We start from the raw sequence: 25,672 nt of genomic DNA, 5'->3' as shown, positions 1-25,672 counted from the left end.
CCAAAAAACCCCCAATCCCAAAAAATCCTTGTTAAAGCCACAAAAATTCCAACTTTCTTCCTTCTCTTCCCGCGGGCTCGAATCCGAAGGATCGGAAGAGGGGGGGAAATTCCGGGGTCTCCCCCCCTTTTTGTGTTTGTTTTTCCTGACGGTTCCGGCACTTGGATTTGGGATCGGCGGCGGGAATTCCGGGAAAGGCCTCCTCGTGTAATTCCTGAGTTCGTCCTTGCGCCCTCTCCGGGGTTTTTTTTGTTTTGTTTTGTTTTTTTTGTGGGTTTTTTTTTGGGATAATCCAGGGGTTTTCCACCCCAAATTCTTTGAGCTCCACATTCCAAGGCTTTGGGAGCCGCTCCCGGGGCTCTTCCTCCGGCGGGGAATTTTCCGCCCCCGGCCCGGAATTCCCGGCGCTTGTGCTCCGAGAGCGAATCCTTGGGAATTCCCGGGGGCTCCTCCTGCTGGGAGCACGATCCAGAGCCCGGGGGGAACGGCGGGATTCGGGATTCCCCCCCAAAATCCGGGAAGGATCCACGGAATCCGAGCGCTCCCAGAAACGAAATTCCCAGAAAAAGTCCAAACGTGGTTTGCTTGTTGTTTTTTTTGTTTGTTTTTTTGTTTTGTTTTGTTTTTTCCTTAAGGCATGAGTCAAACGGGGAGAAAGGGGGAGGGTCCAAAAATCTGGGAATGGCGCCGGGAATTCCGGCGTTCCCGGGACTCACCACAATCATTCCAGCGCTCCTTCCAAGCATTCCCAAAAATTCCACCCACACGGATTCCGCAGCGGGGGAAACAAAAAACACCTCCCGCTCCGGGCACACGAAAACGAGAAAAAAAAAAAACCAAACCCCAACATTTTTAATGCGTTAGGATTAAAGGCATCCGGTTAATTTTGTGTTATTCCCGTTCCCGTTCCCTGAAAAAGTTTGGAGAGTTTTGCTCATGGCTTCTGCGAGAGAGAGAGAGAGAGAGAGAGAGAGAGAGAGAAAAAAAGGCGGGGAAAGGGGAATTTTCCCCGGAAATCCGCCGGGAACGACGCGGCCTCCATCCCGATTTTCCGAGTTTTCCTGAATCCTCTTCCCCCCGCCCCAACCCCGCTCCGTGGACAGTGCAAAATTCCCGATGCAAAATTCCCAAGCTCCTCCTTTTCCCAAAAAAAAAAAAAAAAAATCAAACCGAAAACCAAAAAAAAAACCAACAAAAACCCAAAAAATGAACCAAACCAGCTCCTGGATGGCCGGGGAAACCTCGCATCCGTAAAAAAACCCAAAAAATCCCCCCCTGGATGTGGAGATTCCCGGTGTCCCAAAAAGCCCCGAGCCTGGAATTCCTCCGTGCCAGTCCTGGAGCTCGAGCCGGCTTTTCCCGGGAAAAGCGAGCGGGAATTCCGGGAATTCCGGCTGCGTCTTCGCCTGCAAGTCAACAACAGAAACAACACAAAGGCCGAAGCTGCCCGCCCCCCTCCCTTCTCCCACCCCCGAAATCCCCAAAAACCCCGGCCCTACCCCGCGCCCCCCTCCCCGCCCCCGTCCCGAACTGCTCTGCAACCTTGCTACATAAATACACGGATTTCTCCTCCGGGTGTTTTCCAAGGTTTTGTTTTGTTCTTTTTGTTGTTGTTTGTTTGTTCCAGCCGGGATTAGGTGTCGGAGGCGGCGGCCACGGCTTTGGGCAGGTGCCAGATCCCGTTGGGCCGGGGCTCCTCGGGCATTTCCTGCCGGGAATCTCCGTTCCAGCGCCGCTTCAGCCGCAGCTTGGGGGGCATCAGGGCGTCCTCCCTCCTCTCCTGCCCCGCGGCATCGCCGGGGCAATCCCGGGCTGCTTTCTCCACATTCTCCTCTCCGGAGCCGCCGGGCTGAGCGGGCACCGGGACCCACGCCGGAGCCGCCGGGCGGGCAAAAACCGCGGCCTTCTCCTCCTCTTCCTCCTCCTCCTCCTCTTCCTCCCGCTTCTCCGGCTTCTCCTCCTCGTCCTCCTCCTCCTCCTTGTCGGGCGGCGGCTCCACCTTGACGCGGGGCGGGTCGGGGTTGCTGTTGGCGGTGCCGCCCTCGGGGCTCTCCAGCCGCTCGCGGTTCTTGCGGCCGGCGGGCGGCGGCTGCAGCTTGATGGGGAACTGCGGCTGCTCCTCCAGCGGCACCGGGCACTGCAGCGGCGGCACCACCAGCGGGTAGCGGGGGAAAGTCCGCGGGCTCAGGTGGTAGTTGAACACGGAGCAGGCCTGCGAGTGCAGGTAGTGCTTCATCTCCTCGGGGTTGAAGGAGAAGCAGCTGCTGCCGGCGGCGGCGAAGGGGCTGAGCCCTGGCGAAGGGCTGTAGGAGAAGAGCGTGGGGGTCAGCGACAGCGCCGGCGAGATGGGCACGTTGAGCACGCCGGGGCGGCCCGGCAGCGGCGACACGGCGAAGGGGCTGTGAGGGTGCTCGGGGAACATGCCGGGCCGGGAGAAGAGCGGCAGCACCACCTCGGGCTTGCGCTTGGGCCCCGCTGTGGCCGCGGCAGCGTGTGGCGGGGCCAGCAGGTCCCGGCGCCAGTCCGGGGCGCTCTCCTCCAGCTCGGCGGGCTCCGCTTTGCGGTCGGGGTCCGCCAGCGCCGGCTCGGCGTGAGGCGGCAGCAGCGAGGCCGCGGCGAAGCGGCCCGGGCCCTCCTCGGTGGGAGAGTGCGGCTCCAGAGGGGGGAAATGGAAACGGGAGGAGGCCGTGGGCACGGGCGGGGCGCTCTGCGGAACCACGCCTGCAAAATGGGGAGAAATAAAAAGAGTTAGGGGGCTTGGGGAGTGGGAGGTGGAGGGGAGGTGCCGGGGCGTGAGGTGGTTGGACTCTGTGGGGAGAGGTTGGAAATGTGTGGGAGTATTGGAAATGTCCACCCGAATGGCCGGTCTGAGGAGGGGTGGTGTCTAGCCGTGGAAATGTCTGAAATATCCACGGAAATGTCTGAAATATCCATGGTAATATTTCATCTGAGAGGGGATCTCAGCAGTGCATGGAAATGTCTGAAATACCCAGGGAAATGTCTCAAATATCCAGGGAAATCTCTTCTCTGAGGGGGGATCGCATCAATCCATGGAAATGTCTGAAATATCCATGGAGAAAACTCAAATATCCATGGAAATAGCTCATCTGAGAAGGGATCTCATCAATGCATGGAAATGTCTGAAATATCCACAGAAATGTCTTGAAATATCAACGGAAATGTCTGAAATATCCATGGGAAAAACTCAATCATTGAAATCTCTTCTCTGAGGGGGGATCTCATCAATGCATGGAAATGTCTGAAATATCCACCGTGGAAATATCTCAAATACCTACGGAAAAAGCTCAAATACCTATGGAAATGTCGCATCTGAGAGGGGATCTCAGCAATCCATGGAAATGTCTTCCAGTATCCATAAAAATATCTCAAAAAATCCATGGAAATATCTTCAATGTCCATGGAAACCTCTTCTCTGAGGGGGAATTTCATCAATCCATGCAAACGTTTCAAATACCCATGGAAATATGTCCAATATCAATGGAAATACTCCCAATATCCATAGAAATATCTCAGATATCCATAAAAACCTCTCCTCTGAGGAGTGATCTCATCAATCCATGAAGTATCTCAAAGATCCACAAAAATACCTCAAATTCCCACCCAAACCTTCAAACTCCCACCCAAATCTCTCCTATTTCCACCTCCTTTTCCCACCAAAAATCTCCATGAGGGAGGGGACAATCCTGGAAAAAAACCCCCAAATTCCAGGTTTGCTATCCCAATCCCCGCCCCGCTGGGAATGAAAAGGGCTGGGATTAACTGAGAGCATTCCAAATTCTCCCAAATTCTTTTTTTTCCAAGCGCCCTAGGGACAGGAGGGAGCAGCGAGAGGGAGCTGGGAACTGCCCGGACTCGTTTGCTCCCAGTTAATTACGGAATTACAGCTCCAGACATATCTTCCCACCCCCGTTCCTTGGCTTGGAAAAGACATTCCCTCCTCCCAAAAGAAAAAAAATAAAAAAAAGAAAATAAAACAAACCCCAGCAGGGCCCACACAGGTGAAGGAGACACCAACACCTGGAGGAATTTCTCCCTTTGTTTTTTTGGGTTTTTTTTTGGCCTTCCCGGAGCCTTGGAAAAACAAAACCTCGGAGATTCCCTCAGGGAGGGGAGGCAGCCCCGGAGACGGCGCCGGACGAAAAATCCCTTTTTCCCCACACAGAACTTGCTTTTATCCCTGTTTTCCCTGCTTTTTCCACGCTGGATTGGTGTTCCAGGAAGCTGGATCAGGATCCTCCAAATCAGGACTTTTTTGTGGAGAAAAGTTTGGAATTTTTGGGAACAATGACTTGCAGACAGTTTTCTTAATCTTTATGGATTCAATAATCACCAATTTCCCTCCTTCTCCTGCTCTTTTTCCTGATGGATTGGTGCTCCAGGCTTTCCCCTGGAGCAGCTCATGCTAGGCCCAGCTCCGCTAAATTGAGATTTTTTTGTGGAGAAAAGTTTGGAATTTCTGGGAATAACAACTTCCAGAGGGGTTTTCTGTCTTTATGGATTAAATAATCATCAATTTCCCCACTCTTCCTGCTCTTTTTTCTGATTTTTTTTCCTGTTTTTTTCCCTGCTGGATCAGCCTTCCAGGCTTTGCCCTGCAGCAGCCTGTGCTAGGCCCGGCTGCTCTAAATTGAGATTTTGTGAGGAGAAAAGTTTGGAATTTCTGTGAATATTAACTTTCAGGGGGTTTTTCTATCTTTATGGATTAAATAATCACCAATTTCCCCACTTTTTCTGCTTTTTTCCTGTTTTTTTCCCTGCTGGATCGGCCTTCCAGGCTTTGCCCTGCACCGCAGTGTGCCAGGCCGGGCTCCTCTAAACTGAGATTTTGTGAGGAGAAAAGTTTGGAGTTTCTGGGAATATTGACTTCCAGAGGGATTTCCTGGTTTTGTGGATTCATTTTCCCAGCGTGCCTGATCGGGACAATCCCCCAGCTATAGGAATTTGGCTCTTAGGGGTTTAATTCCATCAAAAATCCCCTGGAAAGACTTTTCCCAAGAAACTGCTGCTGACTCTGGGATAAACCTGGCAAAACTGCTTTAGGGCAAAAAAGGGACATTTATGCTCTGTTCCCAAACTCTTCCTCATTGTCCTCTCTGCTCCAGGGAAAAATGTTTGATTTTTAGTCAAAATCCACGGAATTCCTGGTTTCCTTCAGGACTGCTGCCATCCCTATGGAATTCCTCCCCACTCTGGGGCAGGATTGGGTTGAAAAAGAGCAATTTTTGGTTGAAAAGGAGCAAGAAAAGGGGGAGAGAAGGCAGAAAAAGCCGTGGATTTGTCCAAGGCCCCATAAACTCACCTGAGCCACTCCGGGATTGCATCCCAAGGTTGATCCTCTTATCCCACAAATCCCAACAATCCCCGGGGAAAGATAAACCCTGAGCCCACATCCCCCACAGCAGCCGGGATTTGCTCCCAGGTTTTGGGTTTTTTTATCCAGGCTGGCTGTGGAAAAAAACAAATTCCAAATTCCATTTTTTGGGGGGTTTCTCCCCCTCGTTCCCACTTGGAATTCCTGAATTCCCAAGTTCCCGGGGCTCACCGTTGGGCCGGATGTTGATGAAGGGATAATTGGGCATCACCAGCTTGTTAAAGTTGAATTTGTAGGTGAATCTTTTGCCCTTGGTCTTGTGCAGGATCCTCTTGTTGTAGTAATATCTGGGAATAAATAAAAAAAAAAAAAGGAAAAACACTGATTGAAGCACTCAAAAATCCAGAATTCCTTCCTAATTCCTGAGGGATTCCTTCATAATTTCCTGTTTGTTTAAACCAAAATACGGAATTTTGGAATGGTTGGGGCTGGAATGGAGCTTAAAGATCCTTAAAAATCCAGAATTCCTGAGGGATTCCTTCCTAATTTCCTGTTTAAACCAGAATATGGAATTCTGGGATGGTTTGGGTTGGAAAGAGCTCAAACACCCTTAAAAATCCAGGGCCAGGGGCAGCTCCCACCTTCCCAGGTTGCTCCAACTGGAACTGGGCACTCCCAGGGATGGGAAATCCACGGAATTACCCAGACCAGGGGAGGGTTTATCCCTGAAATCCAACTGAATGGAATCCAGGAACGTTTTTGGGGTGAAAAAAGGACCTTAAACACCACACCAGTCCCACCACCCCAAACCCTGGGGGATGAGAAAACACCAGCATGACATCCTGCTGGAAAAACCCCAAAATTCCATGAAAAGAAAAAGAGAAAAAAACCCAAATTCTGCTGTTCTGAGAGCCCAGCTGAGCTCGTCACAGTTCATGTGGGGCTTGCACCTGCGGCGCCCCCAGAGCTGGGCCAAGCCCAGAGATGAGCGACGAGCCCAAAAACCCCCGGAATTCCAAATTCTGAAGGAGAAATCCCCAAATTTCACCCGAGTGCCCAGCTGAGCTTGTCATAGTTCATGTGGGGTTTGCATTTCTGGTGCCCCCAGAGCTGCGCCACCAAAACTGAAACCCAATCCCAGCACCACGACATCCCACTCAAAAACCTCAAAGTTCCATGGGGTTAAAGCCATGAAAATCCCCAAATTCTGTTCTGAGAGCCCGGCTGGGCTTGTCATAATTCATGTGGGGCTTGCACTTGTGGCACCCCCAAAACCCAGAGCTGTGCCAACCCCACCACCCCAAACCCTGACACAGCCAACACTGCCATCACATCCCACTTAAAAATCCCAAGATTTCATGGGGAAAAAAAAGGGAAAACCCCAAATTTCACCGACCTGAGAGCCCAGCTGAGCTTGTAGCTCATCTGGGGCGCTCCCAGAGCCGCGCCACCAAAACCCAGAGCTGGGCCAACCCCACCACCCCAAACCTGGAGAGATGAGCCCGAAAATGCCCGAAATTCCGAATTTTATTGGGAAATTCCGCCAGCCTGAGAGCCCGGCTGGGCTCGGCGTGGTTCATGTGGGGCTTGCACTCGTGGCGCCCCCAGAGCCGCGCCAACCCCACCACCCCAAACCCTCACATCCCACTTAAAAATCCCAAGATTTCATGGGGAAAAAAAAAGGGAAAGCGCCCAAATTGCACCGACCTGAGCGCCCGGCTGAGCTTGTCGTAGTTCATCTGCGGCTTGCACTTGCGGCGCCCCCAGAGCCGCGCCACCTCGTCGGGGTCCTTGATGACGAACTCGCCGTACTCGCCCTGCTGCCAGGCGATGACGTGCCGGAACTCCTCCTTCTGCAGCAGCTCCAGGATGAAGTGCCACAGCTGGATCTGCCGCGAGCCCGGGCTGGACTCCGTCTTGTACGCCCACTCGGGGAAGTGGTAGCCTTTGGGGGGGAAAATGGGGGAAAAAGGGGAAGTGTTAATTAGGGAATGATGGGAGATCAGTGGGGTTTGGGCAGGAGGTGGGGTTCTGTTCAATGGTTTGGGCAGGAGCTGGGGTTCTGTTCCGTGGTTTGGGCAGGAGGTGGGATTCTGTTCCATGGTTTGTGTGGGATCCAGGCCTCGCATCCTTCTGACTCCTTCCAGCCCCGTTTCCTTGGAAAATCCACCCAAAACACCCCAAAAAACCCCAGAGAAAGCCCCGCTCCGAGGCAGCCCCGGGTGGAATTTGGGGGCTCCTCCTCCTGCAGCAGCTCCAGGATGAAGGTGCCACAGCTGGATCTGTGCCACAGCTGGATCTGAGGGGAACCAGGCCTGGACTCCGTCTTGTACGCCCACTCGGGGAAGTGGTAGCGTTTGGAGGGGGGAAAATGGGGAAAAAATGGGAATAAACGGGAAAAAAATGGGAAGTGTTAATTAGGGAATGATGGGAGATCAGTGGGGTTTGGGCAGGAGGTTCTGTTCAGTGTTTTGTGTGGGAGCAGGGAGATCCAGGTTTCCCATCCTTCTGACTCATTCCAGCCCCATTTCCTTGGAAAATCCACCCAAAAACATCAAAAACCCACCAAAAATTGGGAAAACTTGGCTGGAATCCAATCCAATTAATTACTGGTGCCTGGAATTCCCTTCAGTATTCCATGTGGGAGCAGGGAGATCCAGGTTTCCCATCCTTCTGACTCATTCCAGCCCCATTTCCTTGGAAAATCCACCCAAAACCATCAAAACCCCCCCACTAAAAACCACCAAAACCGGGTAAAATTTGGTTGGAATTCCATTAATCACTGGTGCCTGGAATTCCCTCCAGTATTCCATGAGGGAGCAAGGGAGATCCAGATTCCCATCCAGCTGCTCATTTCTGACTCCTTCCAGCCCCATTTTCCTTGAAAAATGCACCCCAAAATCACCACAATCCTACCAAAAAACCGCTAAAAACCACCCAAAATGGGTAAAACTCAGCTGGGATCCGTGAATTCCTGCTGCCTGGAATCCTGTCCAGGATTCCACGTGGGAGCAGGGAGATCCAGGTTTCCCACCCTTCTGACTCATTTCAGCCCCGTTTCCTTGGAAAATCCACCCAAAACCCACAAAAACCCCACTAAAAAACCCCACTAAAAACCTGTGAAAAGCCACCAAAAACCTGGAAACCTCGGGTGGAATTCAGTGTTCTGTGTGGGAGCAGGGAATTCCAGATTCCCACCCAGCTGCTCACTTCTGACTCCTCTCAGCTCCTTTGCTTTGGAAAATCCACCCAAACGACCCAAAAAAAACCCACTCAAAACCCCCCAAATTGTGAAATAAATTTTGGAATTCCACTCAATATTCCATTCAAAATCCCAGGGATGGAATTCAGGCAGAAAAAAAAAAAATCCTAATTTGGAGTGGGGTTTGTTCTTTTTGGAAAAATCTGATTTGGGGTGGGGTTTATTTTGGAAAAAACTGATTTTGGGTGGTGACTTTTTTGGGGGGGAAAAAATCTGATTTGGGGTGGGATTTATTTTGGGGAAAATCTGATTTGGGGTGGGATTTATTTTGAGAAAAATCTGATCTGGGGTGGTGATTTTTTGTTTTTTAATCTGATTTGGGGTGGGGTTTATTTTGGGGAAAATCTGATTTGAGGTGGGATTTATTTTGGGGAGAATCTGATCTGGGGTGATTTTTTTTGTTTTGTTTTTTAATCTGATTTGGGGTGGGGTTTATTTTGGGGAAAATCTGTTTTTGATTTTTTTTTTTTTTTGGGAAAAATCCCCTTTTTTCCCAGTGCCGCCCACATTCCTGCCAGGACACAAATCCCAGGAGGGAATAATCCCAAATCCACCCCAAACCCATCCCCGGGGAGGGAGGAATAATTTGAATTTTCAAGGCAGCACCTCCACCCTCGTTTCTTTCCCAGCAGGGAATGGTGGGAGAGGCGGGATGAGCATTCCCAGGAAATATTTTTATCCTGGAAAAGCAGCAAAAATGGCATTTTTATCCCGGGAAAGCAGCAGGAAATGGGATTTTTATCCTGGGAAAGCAGCAGGAATTGGGATTTTTATCCTGGGAAAGCAGCAAAAAAAAAAAGGAATTTTATCCTGGAAAAGCAGCAAAAAATGGGATTTTATCCTGGGAAAGAAGCAGATAATGGGACTTTTATCCCAGGAAAGCAGCAGGAATGGGGTTTTTATCCTGGGAAAGCAGCTGAAAATGGGATTGATGGGATTTTCATCCTGGGAAAACAGCAGGAATTGGGGTTTATGGGATTTTTATCCCGGGAAAGCAGCAGGAATTGGGGTTTATGGGATTTTCATCCCAGAAAAGCAGCAGGAATTGGGGTTTATGGGATTTTTATCCCGGGAAAGCAGCAGGAATTGGGGTTTATGGGATTTTTATCCCAGGAAAGCAGCAGGAATTGGGGTTTATGGGATTTTTATCCCGGGAAAGCAGCAGGAATTGGGGTTTATGGGATTTTTATCCCGGGAAAGCAGCAGGAATTGGGGTTTATGGGATTTTTATCCCGGGAAAGCAGCAGGAATTGGGGTTTATGGGATTTTTATCCCGGGAAAGCAGCAGGAATTGGGGTTTATGGGATTTTCATCCCAGAAAAGCAGCAGGAATGGGGCTGGGAGCTCCTCACCCCCTCCTCCCTCGGGCTTGTCCACGATGCTGCAGCCGGCCTTCATCCTCTTCCTCCTGGGGACAGAGGGGTCAGCAGGCCCTGCCCGGGAAACGGGGGAAATAATGGGGAAAAATGGGAAATAATGGGGAGAAAATGGGGGAAATAATGGGGGGGAAATGGGGAGAAAATGGGGGAAATAATGGGGGGAAAATGGGGAGAAAATGGGGGAAATAATGGGGGGAAAATGGGGAAATAATGGGGGGAAAATGGGGGTCAAAAAGGGAGAAAATGGGGGTCAAAAAGGGAGAAAATGGGGGTCAAAAAGGGGGCAGAATAAAGGGGGGGAAAGGGAGGAAGAAATGTGAGAAAAGGAAATAAATAGGGACAAAAAGGGGGAATAAGGGGGGGAAATAAAGGGGGGAAATAAAGGGGGGAAATAAAGGGGGGAAATAAAGGGGGGGAAAGGCAAGCAAAGGGGGAAATGAAGAGAAAGGTGAAAAAAGGGGGGAAAAGAGGAGCAAAAAGGGAAATTTCCCTGGCCGGAGTTGCAGGAAGGAGACAAAACAAACCCTGCTCAGTTCCCAGACGGGCTCGGCTGCCAAAATCCACAGCTGGGAGCTGGCCCAGATGTGCCAGGGCAGGAGGGGAGGGAAAAACCGGGGAAAATGGGAGAAAATGGAGAAAAAGGGGAGGAGGAAATGGGAAAAAGGGAAATCATGGGGGGAAAATGGGAAAAAATAGAGAAAAAGGGGAGGAGGAAGGGAAAAAAAAGGGAAAAAATGGGAATAATAGTGAAAAAAATAGGGAAAAGGGGGAGGGGGAAATAGGGGAAAAAAAGGGAAAAAAAGGGAAAAATAGAGAAAAGGGGGAGGGGGAAATAGGGGGAAAAAAAAGGGAAAAAAAGGGAAAAATAGAGAAAAAAATAGGGAAAAGGGGGAGGGGGAAATAGGGGAAAAAGGGGAAAGAAAAAGGGGAAAAAATAGGGGAAAAAAGAGAGAAAAAGGGGAGGGGAAAACGGGAGAAAAGAGAGAAATAAGGGGGGAATGGGAAAAAAGGGAAAGAGAAGGGGAAAAAATAGAGAAAGGGGAGGGAGAAACGGGGAAAAAAGGGAAGAATGGAAAAAAGAGGAAAAAAACGGGGGAAAGAAGTGGAGCAAAAGGGGGAATTTCCCTGCCTGGGCTCGCGGGCCGGGATTTCACAGCGGAGCCCCGGGGCAGCTCCGGGCAGGCCCCGAGAGCCCCGGGAGCCACCGGAGCCCCCGGGACCCCCGGCCCGGCCCCGCTGCCCCGAAGGCCCCAAATGGCCGCCGGGAGGGGCCGAGCGGCGCCGGGGCCGCGGCTCCCCCGCTCCGCTCCCGCCGCCCCGAGCCTGTCCCGGCCTGCCCGGCCCGCCCCGGCCCCGGGCGGTGCCGCTCCCCGCAGACACCCCCGGAGCCGCGGCCGGGGCCTCCCACGCTCCGCGCCCGGCGCTGCCGCACGGGGGGGGGGGGGGGGGGGGGGGGGGGGGGGGGTCCCGGTCCGCGTTCCCGTTCCCCGGTTCCCCGGTTCCCGTTCCCCTGTACCGGAGCGGGGGGGGGTCGCTCGGTGTTTGCTCGCCCCCGCTCCCCGCGCGGTTCTGGGTAACCCCCGCCCCCCTCCCGGGCTCCGCCTTTTCGGCCGCTCCGCGTTCAGCCCCCAGCCCCCGCTCCCCTCCCCCGGTTACCGGGACCCCCCCCCCCCGCCGTTACCGGGGCTGCGCTCCAGCCCCGCCGCCCCCGGAGAGCGCCGCGGAGCCCCCGTGCCGCCCTCCCCGGCAGCTCCGCGGGGGCTCTCCCTCATCCCGGCCCGCTCCCCCCTCTCCGGTAATTCCGCCCCCCCCCCCCCCCCCCGGTACCCCCCCGGTTCCCCCGGGACGCACCTGCGGGGGCGGCGCGGGCCGGGAGGAGCGAGGCGGGTTCCGGGAGAAGGAGAAGGAGGAGGAGGAGGAGGAGGACGGGAAGGGAGGGGGGAAACGGGGAAGGAGGCGGGCGGGGACCGGGGCGGGGGGGGCGGATCGTTCCCGGTAGTGCGGGGCGGGGGGGGGCGGGGGAGAGGAGGCGGCTCGGCCCTGGCTGCTCGTCCCGCTGTTGCTGCGGTCGGTGGCGCCGCCGCTTCTTCTTCTTCTTTTCCTTTTTCTTGTCGTTGTTCTCCTCCTTCCTCTCCTTCTCCTCCTCCCGGTGCCTCCCCCGCGCCGCCGCCGCCGCCGCCGCCGGAACCGGAACCGCCGCCGCCGCCCACGCGCTTCCGGGCAGCGCGCGCGCCCACGCGCTTCCGCTTCCGGTCCCGGGATATGGGGGGGGGGCAGAGAGACGCGGGAGCGCGCGCGCGGGAAACGCCCCCTGCCCTCAGAAACACGGGCCGGGAAAAACTGGGAAAAACGGGAAAAAAGGGGCAAAACCCGCGATAAATGGAGATAAACGGGGGAAAACAGGGATAAACAGGGCCAGAACGGGGCAAAACCCGCGATAAATGGAGATAAACGGGGCAAAAACCGGGAGAAACGGGGGAAAACAGAGATAAACGGGGCCAGAACGGGGCAAAACCCGCGATAAATGGAGATAAACGGGGGAAAACAGGGCCAGAACGGGGCAAAACCCGCGATAAATGGAGCCAGACAAATAAAAATGGAGAAAAACCCGGTATGAACGGAGCCAAACAGCCCCAAACCAGCCCAAAAACCAGAGCCAAAGCAGAGCCAAAGCCAGGACCAAAACAGGCCCAAATACCCCAAAACCAGCCCAAAACACCCCAAAAGCAGTCCCAGAACCAGCCCCAAAAACCCCCAAACCATCCCCAAAATAGAACCAAACCAGAGGCAAAACCAGGCCCCAGATAGACCAAAACCCACCCCAAAACCGGCCCCAAATTCCCAAACATCCCAAAACCAGTCCCAGAACCAGTCCCAAAATCTCCAAAATCATCCCCAAAATAGAACCAAGCCCAGGGCCAAAAGAAGGCCCCTAATACCCCAAAACCAGCCCCAAATGCCCCAAAACCACGCCCCAAAACCAGTCCCAGAACCAGCCCCAAAACACCCCAAAAAAACCTCAAAAAACGCCAAAATAAAACCAAACCCAGGGCCAAAACCAGGCCCCAAATACCCCAAAATCAGAACCAGCCCCAAATACCCCTCAACCAGCCCCAAAACCAGCCCCAAAACCCCCCAAACCACCCCAAAAACCCCCCAAACCACCCCAAAAAACCCCAAACACCCCAAAAAACCCCAAACACCCCAAAAAACGCAGCCCAAACGTCACCAACATTTATTTGCTGATATTTACACGGTGGGTGTGGGGGGTGTGGGGCGCTGTCCCCTCCCGGGTTTTGGGGTCCCCCGGGTGTCCCCATTGTCCCCTCCCGGGTTTTGGGGTCCCCCGGGTGTCCCCATTGTCCCCTCCCGGGTTTTGGGGTCCCCAAGGTGTCCCCAGTGTCCCCAGGCTCGGTGACAGCCGCGCGTGGGGGGCGAAAATTTGAAAATTCCCGAATTTTCCCCCAGTTCCGGAAAATCCCAAAACAGGCAGGGACCCTCCAGAGACCCCAAAAACCCCCGGGGACCCCCAAAAAACCCCCCGGGACCCCCCAGGGACCCACCCGGGCTTGGAGCCCCCTCCCCAAAACAGCCCCAGGCAGGGAAGTGGGGACAAACCCGAGGGTTTTGGGGTCAGAAACAGGGAAATCTGTCCAGTTGTGGGGCCAGGGGGATCCTCCCACCCCAAAACATGCGGGGACCCCTCATGGACCCCCAAAACCCCCAGGGACCCCCCAAATTCTGGTTCTGCTGCCCCTGATCGGGATCTGCCTCCCCAGAACAGTCTCAGGCAGGGAATTGGGGACAGACCCGAGGGTTTTGGGGTCAGAAACGGGGAAATCTGTCCAGTTGTGGGGTCAAGGGGATCCTCCCACCCCAAAACATGCGGGGACCCCAAAAGCCCCCAGGGACCCACCCAGGCTTGGAGCCCCCTCCCCAAAACAGCCCCAGGCAGGGAACTGGGGACAAACCCGAGGGTTTTGGGGTCAGAAATGGGGAAATCCGTCCCTTTGTGGGGTCAAGGGGATCCTCCCACCCCAAAACATGCGGGGACCCCAAAAGCCCCCGGGGACCCCCCAAAAGCCCCTCTGGGACCTCCACCTTGGGTCCCCCTCCCCAGCACAGCCCCAGGCAGGGAATTGGGGTCAGCCCCGAGGGTTTTGGGGTCAGAAACGGGGAAATCCGTCCGGCTGAGGGGTTCTTTGGGGTCGGGGTTTGGCACACGACGCTCACAGCCCTTCCAGGGGTCCCGGCGCTGCGGGGCCCTGCGGGGACACCCCGGGGCTTGTGGGGTCCCCAAAAGGGAGGAGACCCCGGGATGGGCCCCGGGTTTGGGGGCAGCGCCCTCCCCAGCCCTTTAATGCCCTTTTTGGGGCCGTTCCCCACCCTTTAATGCCCTCTTTGGGATCATCCCCAACCCTTCAATGCCCTTTTTGGGGCCATGCCCCAACCCTTTAATGCCCTTTTTGGGGCCATTCCCAACCCTTTAACCCCACTCTTTTGGGGCCATTCCCCAACCCTTCAATGCCCTTGCTGGGGTTCCCCAAATGTCCCTTTTTGGGGCCATTCCCCTCCCCAGCCCTTTAATGCCTTTTTTGGGGCCATTCCCAACCCTTCAATGCCCTTTTTAGGGTCCCCCCAATGTCCCTCTTTGGGATCATCCCCAACCCTTCAATGCCCTTTTTGGGGCCGTTCCCCACCCTTCAATGCCCTTTTTGGGATCATCCCCAACCCTTCAATGCCCTTTTTGGGGCTGTTCCCCCTCCCCAACCCTTTATCCCTCCCTCTTCCGGGGTCCCCAATGTCCCTTTCTGGGACACCCCAACCCTTCAATGCCCTTTTTAGGGTCCCCCATGTCCCTTTTTGGGATCATCCCCAACCCTTCAATGCCCTTTTTAGGGTCCCCCATGTCCCTTTTTGGGCTCAGCCTCCCCAAAGCCCCTTTCCCCTTTCCCCTTTCCCCCGGCAGTTTGGGGCTGGGGGTGTCCCCGGGGTGCCGTTCTTGGGGTGTTGGTGGTTTCGGGGTGTTTGGGGTCGCTCACCTGGCCCTATGTCACCTCCTCGGCCGTGTCCTCGGGCCCTTTCTGCTCGCCGCCCCCCGGGGGCGATTTCGGGGCCTCGGGCTGGGATTTTTGGGGTTCGCTGGGTTCCTGCGGGGCCTCGGGGGGGCTGGGGCCCTGCGGGGCGACATTGGGGGGCCCCTGAGGTTTCTGGGGTCCCCCCGCGGTTTTTGGGGTCCCCGCTGTTTTTGGGGTCCCCGTGGTTTTGGGGATTCCCGAGGGTTTGGGATTTTTATGGGTTTGGGATTCTCCTGGTTTGGGGATTCCCAAGGGTTTGGGATTTCTATGGGTTTGGGATTCCTGAGGGTTTGGGATTTTTATGGGTTTGGGATTCCCGAGGGTTTGGGATTTTTATGGTTTTTGGGACTCCCACGGTTTTGGGGTTTCACTCCTGGTTTTTTAGGATTCCTGCAGTTTTTTGGGATCCCTGTGTTTCTTTGGGAACTCTCCCTGTTTTTGGGACCCTCCCCATTTTTGGGGACACACTGGGTTTTTGGGGCTCCCGCTGGTTTTGGGATTTCCTGTGGTTTTTTTTTCGGATTTCCCACAGCTTTTTCGGATTCCCGTGGTTTTTAGGGATCTCCCCGTTTTTGGGGACCCCTCTTGGTTTTTGGGGACTCTGGTGGCTTTTGGGATTCCTGTGGTTTTTTAGGATCTCCCACAGTTTTTTGGGATCCCTCCCCGGTTTTGGGATCCCTCCCGGTTTTTTGGGTCCCCTCCCGGTTTTTTGGGTCTCCTCTCGGGTTTTGGGGTCCCCTCCCGTTTTTTTGGGGTCCCTCCCGGGTTTTTGGGATCCCTCCCGGGTTTTTGGGGTCCCTCCCGGGTTTTTGGGATCCCTCCCGTTTTTTTGGGTCCCCTCCCGTTTTTTTTGGGATCCCTCCCGTTTTTTTGGGGTCCCTCCCGGGTTTTGGGGTCCCCTCCCGTTTTTTTTGGGATCCCTCCCGGTTTTTGGGGTCCCTCCCGGGTTTTGGGGTCCCGACCTGGTCGTTGCCCTCGGGGGGGCTCCTGCAGACGATGTCGCTGAACTGCGGCTCCCCGGGGCTCTCCTCGGGCGGCGCCGTGGGCGTGGCGGCTGCGGGAAAATGGGGAAAAATGGGGAAATGGGGAAAAATGGGGGAAAACCACGGGGGAACGGGGAAAGAAACCGGGGAAAGGGGAACAATGGGGGAAATGGGAAAACAAGACAACAAGAAAATGGGGAAATGGGAAAACGAGAAAAATGGGAAAACCAGGCAAGCAGGGAATTGGGGAATTGGGAATTTGGGCAGTTGGGAATTGGGGAATTGGGAATTTGGGGATTGGGAATTGGGGAATTGGGAATTTGGGGAATTGGGAATTTGGGCAGTTGGGAATTGGGGAATTGGGAATTTGGGGATTGGGAATTGGGGAATTGGGAATTTGGGGATTTGGGATTTGGGCAGTTGGGATTTGGGGCAGTTGGGATTTGGGGTTTGGGGCAGTTGGGATTTGGGCAGTTGGGATTTGGGATTCGGGGCAGTTGGGATTTGGGATTCGGGGCAGTTGGGATTCGGGGCAGTTGGGATTCGGGCAGTTGGGATTCGGGCAGTTGGGATTTGGGGCAGTTGGGATTTGGGCAGTTGGGATTTGGGGCAGTTGGGATTTGGGGGATTTGGGATTCGGGGCAGTTGGGATTTGGGATTCGGGGCAGTTGGGATTCGGGGCAGTTGGGATTCGGGCAGTTGGGATTCGGGCAGTTGGGATTTGGGGCAGTTGGGATTTGGGCAGTTGGGATTTGGGGCAGTTGGGATTTGGGGGATTTGGGATTCGGGGCAGTTGGGATTCGGGGTTTTCGCCCACCTGCCTCGGCCGCCTTCTCGCTGTTGACCCTCCAGCACCAGAAGGCGCCGCCCAGGCTCACGGCCACCAGGATGAGAGACAGAACCACATAGCCCGAGGTGGAGAAGGCTGAGGGACCCCCTGGGCATGGGGACAGCCAGCGGGACACCCAATGTGACACCCAGGGTGACACCCAGTGTGGGACACCCAGTGTGTGACACCCAGTGTGGGACACCCAATGTGACACCCAATGTGACACCCAGGGTGACACCCAGTGTGGGACACCCAGTGTGGGACACCCAGTGTGGGACACCCAGTGTGGGACATCCCAACTGTGGCACCCAGTGTGTGACACCCCATCCCTGTCCCTGTCCCCATCCCTGTCCCTGTCCCTGTCCCCGTGTCCCCATCCCTGTCCCTATCCCCATGTCCCTGTCCCCGTGTCCCTGTCCCTGTCCCCTCACCTCCGCCCTGGCACAGGCTCTGCAGATCGAACAGGGCCTGTCCCTGTGTCCCCATCCCTGTCCACCTGTCCCTGTGTCCCTGTCCCTGTCCCTGTGTCCCTGTCCCTGTCCCCCTGTCCCTGTCCCCGTGTCCCCATCCCTGTCCCTATCCCCATGTCCCTGTCCCCGTGTCCCTGTCCCCATCCCTGTCCCTGTCCCTGTGTCCCCATCCCTGTCCCTGTCCCTGTCCCTGTCCCCGTGTCCCTGTCCCCATCCCTGTCCCCGTCCCCTCACCTCCGCCCTGGCACAGGCTCTGCAGGTCGAACAGGGCCTGTCCCTGTGTCCCCATCCCTGTCCACCTGTCCCTGTCCCTATCCCCATGTCCCTGTCCCTGTCCCTGTCCCCATGTCCCTGTCCCTGTCCCTGTGTCCCCATGTCCCTGTCCCCATGTCCCCGTGTCCCTGTCCCTGTCCCTGTCCCTGTCCCTGTCCCCTCACCTCCGCCCTGGCACAGGCTCTGCAGGTCGAACAGGGCGACCTTGTGGTCGGCGGGGTTGCTGACGGTGCAGGCGTAGGTGGCGTTGGTGGCGGCGGGCGGCAGCGCCAGCCTCAGCGTGGTGCCGTCGGGGGACAGCTGGTGGCGCCCGGGCCCCAGCTGGCCCCAGGTGAGGCTGTCGCGCCGCCAGGTGACATTGACGGCGCCGCGCCCGCTGCCCTGGCACTGCAGCGTCAGGTTGCACCACTCCAGGGTGCTGGCCAGGAGCTGGCTGCGCGTCCGGGGGCTGGGCACGGCCTCTGCGAGGGGGCACGGGCATGGCACCGGAAACACCGGAAAATACCCCAAAAAATCCACCCAAAAAACCCCAAAAATCTCCCAAAAAATCCCCAAAAAACCCCCAAAAATCCCCCCCAAAAACCCCCCCAAAAACCCCCCAAAAATCCCCCCCAAAATCCCCCTGAGGCACGGCCTCTGCGAGGGGGCACGGGCATGGCACCGGAAACACCGGAAAATACCCCAAAAAATCCACCCAAAAAACCCCAAAAATCTCCCCCAAAAAAACCCCCAAAAAACCCCCAAAAAACCCCCAAAAAACCCCAAAAAATCCACCCAAAAAATACCCCAAAAATCTCCCCAAAAAACCCCCAAAAATCCCCCCCAAATCCCCCTGAGGCACGGCCTCTGCGAGGGGGCACGGGCATGGCACCAGAAACACCAGAAAAACCCCAAAAATCCACCCCAAAAAACCCAAAAATCTCCCCAAAAAAAACCCCAAAAAATCCCCAAAAAAACCCCAAAAATCCCCCCCAAAAAACCCCCCAAAAAGCCCCCAAAATCCCCCTGAGGCACGGCCTCTGCGAGGGGGCACGGGCATGGCACCGACAAATACCAGAAAAACCCCAAAAAATCCACCCAAAAACCCCCAAAAATCTCCCCCAAAAAAAACCCAAAAATCCCCCCCCCAAAAAAACCCCAAAAATCCCCACAAAAAAAAAAAACCCCAAATCCCCCAAACGCCCCAAGGCACCGACCCCGCCTGGGATGGACGGGGGGAGGCCTGGGCATCCCCCAGCGCTGCCTGAAACCCCAATCCTGCTCCGTGCCTCAGTTTCCCCGCCCAAACCCCACCTTAACTGAGTGAATAATTAAATTTACTAATTAATCAACCAATTAACCGTTCCCCCTCGCCGCAGACGGACAGATTGAGGGTCTGACCATCCATCAGTGTCCCCTAAAACCCCATTGCTGCTCCGTGCCTCAGTTTCCCCACCAACGACCCACCTTAACCGAGTGAATAATTGAATGAATTATTATAAATTATAAATGAATTCTATTATCAATTGATAATTAATGAAAGGATGAATGAATGAACCATTCCCCCCTCGCCGTGGAGGTTGAAGGCCTGGTCTTCCCCCAGCGCCGCCTGAAACCCCATTCCTGCTCCGTGCCTCAGTTTCCCCGCCAATGACCCATCCTAACTGAGTGAATAATTAAATGAATTATTCAATTAACAATTAACGAAAGGATGAATGAATGAACCATTCCTCCCTCGCCGTGCATGGACAGGTTGAAGGCCTGGTCTTCCCCCAGCGCCGCCTGAAGCCCCAGTCGTGCTCCGTGCCTCAGTTTCCCCGCCCGAGCCCCACCCTGACGCACGGAACCATTCCCATTGAGTAGCGGGTTAATGAGCGGGCGCTGCCCTCACCGTAGACGGACAGGTTGAAGGTCTGGTCATCCACCAGGGCCGGCTGCAGTTTGATGCGGGCCCCGAAGACGCCGCTGTCGCCGCTCTGCAGCGCCCGCAGCCGCAGCGCGGTGCCGTTCACCAGCTCCAGGCGCCGCCCGAAGCGGTCGCGCGGGTCCGGGCGCTCCAGGCCCGCCGGGCCCACCTCGGCCACCTGGATGGTGGCGCCGGTGCCGCCCGAGAAGCTCCACTCGATCTCCTTCACCGTCTGGTTGGGCAGCAGCGACGGCGACAGCAGCACGGAGCCGCCCAGGACGCCGTTCACCTGGCGGGGAGGGGCCCGCGACTGCCCGAAGAGCAGCTCTGCGACACAGAAACGGCACCGAGAGGGGCTTTGGGGACAGCTGGGGACAGCTGGGGACATTTAGGGACATTTAGAGACATCTGGGGGCACCTAGGGAACTCCCTGTTGGAGGGGACAGCAGCACAGAGCCAGCCAGGACAGCGATCACCTGCCCGGGACTGCCCGAAGAGCAGCTCTGCGACACAGAAACGGCACCGAGAGGGGCTTTGGGGACAGCTGGGGACAGCTGGGGACAGCTGGGGACATTTAGAGACATCTGGGGGCACCTAGGGAACTCCCTGTTGGAGGGGACAGCAGCACAGAGCCAGCCAGGACAGCGATCACTGCCCGGGACTGCCCGAAGAGCAGCTCTGCGACACAGAAACGGCACCTGAGAGGGGCTTTGGGGACAGCTGGGGACAGCTGGGGACAGCTGGGGACATTTAGGGACATTTAGAGACATCTGGGGGCACCTAGGGACCTCCTTGTTGGGGGGACAGCAGCACGGACCCAGCCAGGACAGTGTTCACCTGCCTGGGACTGCCCAAAGAGCAGCTCTGCGACACAGAAACGGCACCTGAGAGGGTTTGGGGACAGCTGGGGACATTTAGGGACATTTAGGGACATTTAGGGACATCTGGGGGCACCTAGGGACCTCCTTGTTGGGGTGGCAGCAGCACGGAGCCAGCCAGGACAGCGATCACCTGCCCGGGACTGCCCAAAGAGCAGCTCTGCGACACAAACGGCACCACAGCGGGTTTGGGGACACTTGGGGACATTTGGGGACAGCTGGGGACATTTGGGGACGTTTGGGGACGGTGACAGCAGCCCAGAGCCGCCCAGTGCCCCGTTCACAAGCCCAGGATTGGCTGAAGAGCAGCTCTGGGACAGAAAAATGGCACCAGAGAGGGTCTGGGGACAGCTGGGGACAGCTGGGGACGCTTTTAGGATTTTTGAAGAGCATTTTGAGGATGTTTGGGGATGTTTTAGGGACACCTGGGGACATTTTGGGGACATTTTTAGGATGTTTGGGGACATTTGGGGCCATTTGAGGCCATTTTGGGGTCATTTGGGGACATTTGGGGACGTTTTTAGGATGTTTGGTGAAGTTTTGAGGACATTTGGGGACACTTGGGGACATTTGGGGCCATTTGGGGAGGAAGAGGAGGAAGAGGAGGAAGAGGAGGAAGAGGAGGAAGAGGAGGAAGAGGGGGGTCCTGGCAGCGGCCTTGGCTGGGTTTGGAGCCATTGGTGTCACCAAAAAAAAGAGGGAAAAGCAGAAATTTTGGGGGAAAAGCAGCCAAAAAGGTGAATCAATCCCAGGAGAGGAATTTCCTTCAAAAAGAGAAGGAAAAAAAGGAAATTTTGGGGTAAAAGCAGCTGAAAAGGGGAATTATTGCAGGTCTGGAGCGGTGTGCGAGCGGGTGCTGCTGAAAAAAGAGGGAAAAGCAGAAATTTTGGGGGAAAATCAGCGAAAAAGGTGAATGAACAAACGGGGGGGCTCTGAGCCTCCAAAAAAAGAGAGGGAAAGGCAGAGGTTTTGGGGGAAAAATCGGCCAAAAAGGTCAAAAGCTAAAAACTACAGGTTCAGATGCGGCCCCATCTGAACCCGGGGCTCTCACCAGAACAACGCTCCAGGAGAGACTGGGTGGAATTCCCAGCCAGAATTTCCAAAACCTCATTTTCTGCCTCAAAACGCGCCTCCTGCAAGAGTCCTGCAGAAAAGCGAGAGGGGTTTCTCTTTTTGGGCGGAATTTCTGCGAAATTGGGGCTTTTGGGGGCAGAATTTCTGCAAAATTGGGGGTTTTTTTGTAGAATTTCTGCAAAATTGGGGTTTTTTTTTGTAGAATTTCTGCAAAATTGGGTTTTTTTGGGGGGAGAGTAGAATTTCCACAAAAAAATGGAGTTTATTGGGGGTAGAATTCCTGCAAAATTGCGGGTTTTGGGTAGAATTTCTGCAAAATTGGGATTTCTTGGGGTAGAATTTCTGCAAAACCGGGATTTTTTGGGGGGGCAGAATTTCTGCAGAATTGGGGCTTTTTTGGGAGTACAATTTCCACAAAAATGGAGTTTATTTGGGGCAGAATTCCTGTAAATTTGGGTTTTTTTGGGGCAGAATTTCTGCCCAGTTCCAGCTCGCAGGAGCCGCTGGGCAGCCCCAGGCAGGGACAAAACCCCAGAATTTTGGGGTTGGCGATTCCCCCTGACCCCAGCCCCAGGGGAGGTTCTGAGATTCCAGTCGGGATTTTTTGGGGGTTTTTTTTCCCTTTTTTTTTTGGCATTTCCCTGGAAAAATCCCGCCCGGGGCCGGCAGCGCCCCCGCGCCCCCGGCACCGGGAATGTCCCGGGATTTCGGGAATCATCCCGGGATTTCGGGAATCATCCCGGGAGTTCGGGAACTTCGGGAATCATCCCGGGAATTTCGGCTCCACCCGCTGGGGACGGGCCGGGTCCCTCCCGCCTTGGGGACATTCCCGGTGTCCCCTCCCTGTCCCTGTCCCCATTAAACCGGGGTTAAACCCGGGTGGCTGCAAGGCCCGTTTGGCCCGGGGTTGATTCCTGCTTTTCCCGGGTTTAATTCCTGCTTTTCCCGGGGTTGATTCCCGCTTTTCCCCAGGTTTAATTCCCGCTTTTCCCGGGTTTCGTTCCTGCTTTTCCCGGGTTTAATTCCCGCTTTTCCCGGGTTTCGTTCCTGCTTTTCCCGGGTTTAATTCCCGCTTTTCCCGGGTTTAATTCCTGCTTTTCCCAGGAAATTTAATTCCTGCTTTTCCTGAGTTTCATTCCTGCTCATCCCAGGTTTAATTCCCGCTTTTCCAGGATTTGATTCCTGCTCATCCCGGGATTGATTCCTGCTTTTCCCGAGTTTCATTCCCACTTTTCCCGGGTTCGATCCCTGCTCATCCCGGGTTCCATTCCCGCTTTTCCAACCCGGCTTTAAAGCCGAGGGAATTTTCCAGCGCTCGGTGAAGTTTTTTGGGGGGTGAAGCCCCCCCAGAGCCCGGGGGAGGACGCTGAGGGCAAGGAGGGGCCGGGGAGGGGCTTCCCAAAATCCCCCCGGGATTCCAAAATCCCCCCGGGATTCCAAAATCCCCTCCCGAATTCCAAAATCCTCTCCGGGATTCCAAAATCCCCTCCCGAATTCCAAAATCCCCCCGGGATTCCAAAATCCCCTCCCGAATTCCAAAATCCTCTCCGGGATTCCAAAATCCCCCTCCGAATTCCAAAATCCCCCCGGGATTCCAAAATCCCCTCCCGAATTCCAAAATCCTCTCCCGAATTCCAAAATCCTCTCCGGGATTCCAAAATCCCCCCGGGATTCCAAAATCCCCTCCCGAATTCCAAAATCCTCTCCCGAATTCCAAAATCCTCTCCGGGATTCCAAAATCCCCCCGGGATTCCAAAATCCCCTCCCGAATTCCAAATCCCCCCGGGATTCCAGGACCCTCTCCCGATAATTTCCAGGACCCTCTCCCGGTTATTTCCAGGACCCTCTCCCGGTTATTTCCAGGATCCTCTCCCGATAATTTCCAGGACCCTCTCCCGGTTATTTCCAGGACCCTCTCCCGGTTATTTCCAGGACCCTCTCCCGATTATTCCCAAACCCTCTCCCGGTTATTCCCAGGACCCTCTCCCGATAATTTCCAGGATCCTCTCCCGATAATTCCCAGGACCCTCTCCCGGTTATTCCCAGGATCCTCTCCCGGTTATTCCCAAACCCTCTCCCGGTTATTCCCAAACCCTCTCCCGGTTATTCCCAAACCCTCTCCCGGTTATTTCCAGGACCCTCTCCCGGTTATTCCCAAACCCTCTCCCGGTTATTCCCAGGACCCTCTCCCCCTCCGAGCGGTCTCCATCCCCGTCCCCGTTTCCCGCCGGGGTTTGCAGCCCCCCGGGGCTCCCCGAGCTTTTCCCGGGGTTTTTCCCGGTTTTCCCTCCCGGGAGGGCCCGGTTTGGATGCTCGGCCCCTCCCGCGCCAAGCGCCGCCCCGGCTCTGCCTGTTTATCCCAGATTTCGGGTTTTTTTGGGAGCACGCGGCTCTCCCGCAGCGCGGAGAGGAGGGAGAGGGAGGAGCGGGATCCATCCCTGCTCCCGATCCACCCCAAACCTCCGAAATCCCCCGAAATTCCCCCAAAACCCAACTCCAGCCTCGCGTTTAACCCCGCGTCTCTTCCCAGCGCTCCGGATCCCGGGATTTCGGGCTTTTCCCACCTTTCCCGGGCCGGTTTTTTGGGGCATCACCTGGCGGCACCGTCCCCGCCGGGCCAATTAATCACGGAGGCAAATGAGCCCCGTAATTAGAGCTGCCCGTGCGGCCGGGATGCTCCCGGAGGGGATTTACGGGAATTCTGGAATCTTTGGGAATTCCGGGGGGATCCCTCGCTCCCGGCTTTACATAAGGACCCGAGGAGGGGGGGAAAAAAAAAAAATAATTAAAAAAAAATAAAAATCGCAGCCCCCCCCCCCCCCCAAATCCAAATAAAAACCCCAAAAATTCCGCGTGGGGAGGGGGGGGGGGGGAGAGCCCGGGGGTGTCCGGCCCCGCTGGATGCGAAATTCCAGAGCTTTCCATGGACCGGGGAGGGGCGGGGGGTCCTGGCCGAGCCCCCCCGGGGGTCCCGCGGCTCCGGGGCCGCCCCCAACTCACCTGGGCCGAGCCCCAGCAGCGCCAGCAGCAGCGAGGGCAGCCGCGCTTTGCCCCGCGGCCACTCCCGCTCCATCCCTGTGGATCTGGGGTTTTGTTTTCCCGGGAATCGGCTCGGCTCGGCTCGGAGCGGGATCAGCGGCCGGAGCGGCTCCGAGGAGCGGGGGGAGGAGGAGGAGGAGGAGGAGGGGGAGGAAGGAGGAGCGACCACCCCGGCGCCGCAGCCCGAGGGGCGCGGGGCATCGCGGGGCTCAGGGAGACGGGATCGCCATGGGGGAAAACAGCGGGAATGGGGGAAAACAGCGGGAATGGGGAAAATCCGGGAATGGGGGAAAATCCGGGACTGGGGGGGGGAACGGGAATGGAGGGAGTGCGGGAACGGGGGAAATACACCGGGAATGGGGGGGGAAATCACCGGGAATGGGGGGAAAACAAACACCGAGAATGGGGGAAAATCCGGGATTGGGGGGGAAAAACGGGAATGGGGGAAAACCGGGAATGGAGGAAAAACGGGGATGGGGGGGAAAGAGGAATGGGGGAAAATGCGGGAATGGGGAAAACAAATCCGGGAATAGGGGAAAAATGCGGGAACGGGGGGGAAAAAAGGGGAATGGGGGAAAAACGGGAATAGAGGGAGTGCGGGAATGGGGGAAAAATGCGAGAAGGGGGGGAAAAAACACCGGGACTGGGGAGGGGAAAACGGGAATGGGGGAAAACACGGGAATGGGGGGGAAAATCCGGGAATGGGGAGAAATGGAAGCGGGAACGGGGAGAAATGAAAGCGGGAGTGGGGGAGCGCTGCGGGAGCGGGGCTGCGGAGCGGGCGGAGCGCGCAGAATGGCGGGGGCTGCGCTGACCCCCGACCCTGCGGCGGCCGCAGAGCCCGGATCAGGGCCCGGATTAGCGGCGGGCACGGCCCGGGAGGGGCAAAAGCACCGGGAAAGGGGGGAGTCCCCGCAGGGCCGGGGGCGCCCCCGAAATCCCAGAGCCGCTCCCCGAAATTCCAGGGGCGCTCCCCGAAATGCCAGAGGCGCTCCCCGAAATCCCAGAGCCGCTCCCCGAAATTCCAGGGGCGCTCCCCGAAATTCCAGGGGCGCTCCCCGATATTCCAGAGGCGCTCCCCGCAATTCCAGAGGCGCCCCCCGAAATCCCAGAGCCGCTCCCCGCAATTCCAGGGGCGCTCCCCGAAATTCCGGGAGCTCCCCTCGCGATTCCAGAGGCGCTCCCCGATA

At 56.1% G+C, this 25,672-nt stretch overlaps 2 protein-coding genes across 5 annotated transcripts; both read right to left on the bottom strand.

The window, feature by feature from the left end:
- Positions 1–1,525: 1,525 nt before the first annotated feature.
- Positions 1,526–11,906, bottom strand: ETV3 (ETS variant transcription factor 3). 3 transcript variants are annotated; one of them, XM_066568028.1, is made up of 5 exons: positions 11,825–11,906; positions 9,947–10,027; positions 7,040–7,277; positions 5,564–5,679; positions 1,526–2,721 (listed from the first exon to the last, which is right to left on the bottom strand). In XM_066568028.1, the coding sequence occupies exons 2-5, from the start codon at positions 9,990–9,992 to the stop codon at positions 1,634–1,636; spliced, it is 1,488 nt and encodes a 495-aa protein (XP_066424125.1). In that variant the 5' UTR covers positions 9,993–10,027; positions 11,825–11,906; the 3' UTR covers positions 1,526–1,633. The 3 variants fall into 3 exon arrangements, with proteins under 3 accessions (XP_066424125.1, XP_066424126.1, XP_066424124.1); XM_066568029.1 differs by having other exon boundaries at positions 9,947–10,002; positions 11,825–11,868; XM_066568027.1 differs by lacking the exons at positions 9,947–10,027; positions 11,825–11,906 and having other exon boundaries at positions 7,040–7,506.
- Positions 11,907–13,193: 1,287 nt separating this feature from the next.
- On the bottom strand, positions 13,194–25,317 carry LOC136568165 (SLAM family member 8-like). 2 transcript variants are annotated; one of them, XM_066568033.1, is made up of 7 exons: positions 24,444–25,317; positions 19,477–19,818; positions 17,771–18,067; positions 16,852–16,971; positions 16,014–16,105; positions 15,016–15,183; positions 13,194–14,238 (listed from the first exon to the last, which is right to left on the bottom strand). In XM_066568033.1, the coding sequence occupies exons 1-6, from the start codon at positions 24,514–24,516 to the stop codon at positions 15,022–15,024; spliced, it is 1,086 nt and encodes a 361-aa protein (XP_066424130.1). In that variant the 5' UTR covers positions 24,517–25,317; the 3' UTR covers positions 13,194–14,238; positions 15,016–15,021. The 2 variants fall into 2 exon arrangements, with proteins under 2 accessions (XP_066424130.1, XP_066424131.1); XM_066568034.1 differs by having other exon boundaries at positions 15,016–15,150; positions 24,444–25,310.
- Between the last annotated feature and the right edge of the window lie 355 nt (positions 25,318–25,672).

This window comes from Molothrus aeneus, chromosome 31 (assembly GCF_037042795.1).
Source record: "Molothrus aeneus isolate 106 chromosome 31, BPBGC_Maene_1.0, whole genome shotgun sequence".
NCBI lineage: Eukaryota > Metazoa > Chordata > Aves > Passeriformes > Icteridae > Molothrus > Molothrus aeneus.
The sequence above is the reverse complement of the archived record's forward strand: the minus strand, read 5'-3'. Positions and strand labels throughout refer to the sequence as shown.

Excerpts from the sequence above, each read along its gene's own strand:
- LOC136568165 (XM_066568033.1), bottom strand. The coding sequence starts at position 24,516 with ATGGAGCGGGAGTGGCCGCGGGGCAAAGCGCGGCTGCCCTCGCTGCTG. Across the intron at positions 18,068-19,476 it reads CTTCAACCTGTCCGTCTACG|AGGCCGTGCCCAGCCCCCGG; the intron begins GTGAGGGCAGCG and ends GCCCCCTCGCAG. Across the intron at positions 16,106-16,851 it reads CGAGAAGGCGGCCGAGGCAG|CCGCCACGCCCACGGCGCCG; the intron begins GTGGGCGAAAAC and ends ATTTTCCCGCAG.
- ETV3 (XM_066568027.1), bottom strand. The coding sequence starts at position 7,461 with ATGCGAGGCCTGGATCCCACACAAACCATGGAACAGAATCCCACCTCC. Across the intron at positions 5,680-7,039 it reads AAGCTCAGCCGGGCGCTCAG|ATATTACTACAACAAGAGGA; the intron begins GTCGGTGCAATT and ends ATTTATTCCCAG. Across the intron at positions 2,722-5,563 it reads CATCAACATCCGGCCCAACG|GCGTGGTTCCGCAGAGCGCC; the intron begins GTGAGCCCCGGG and ends CCCATTTTGCAG.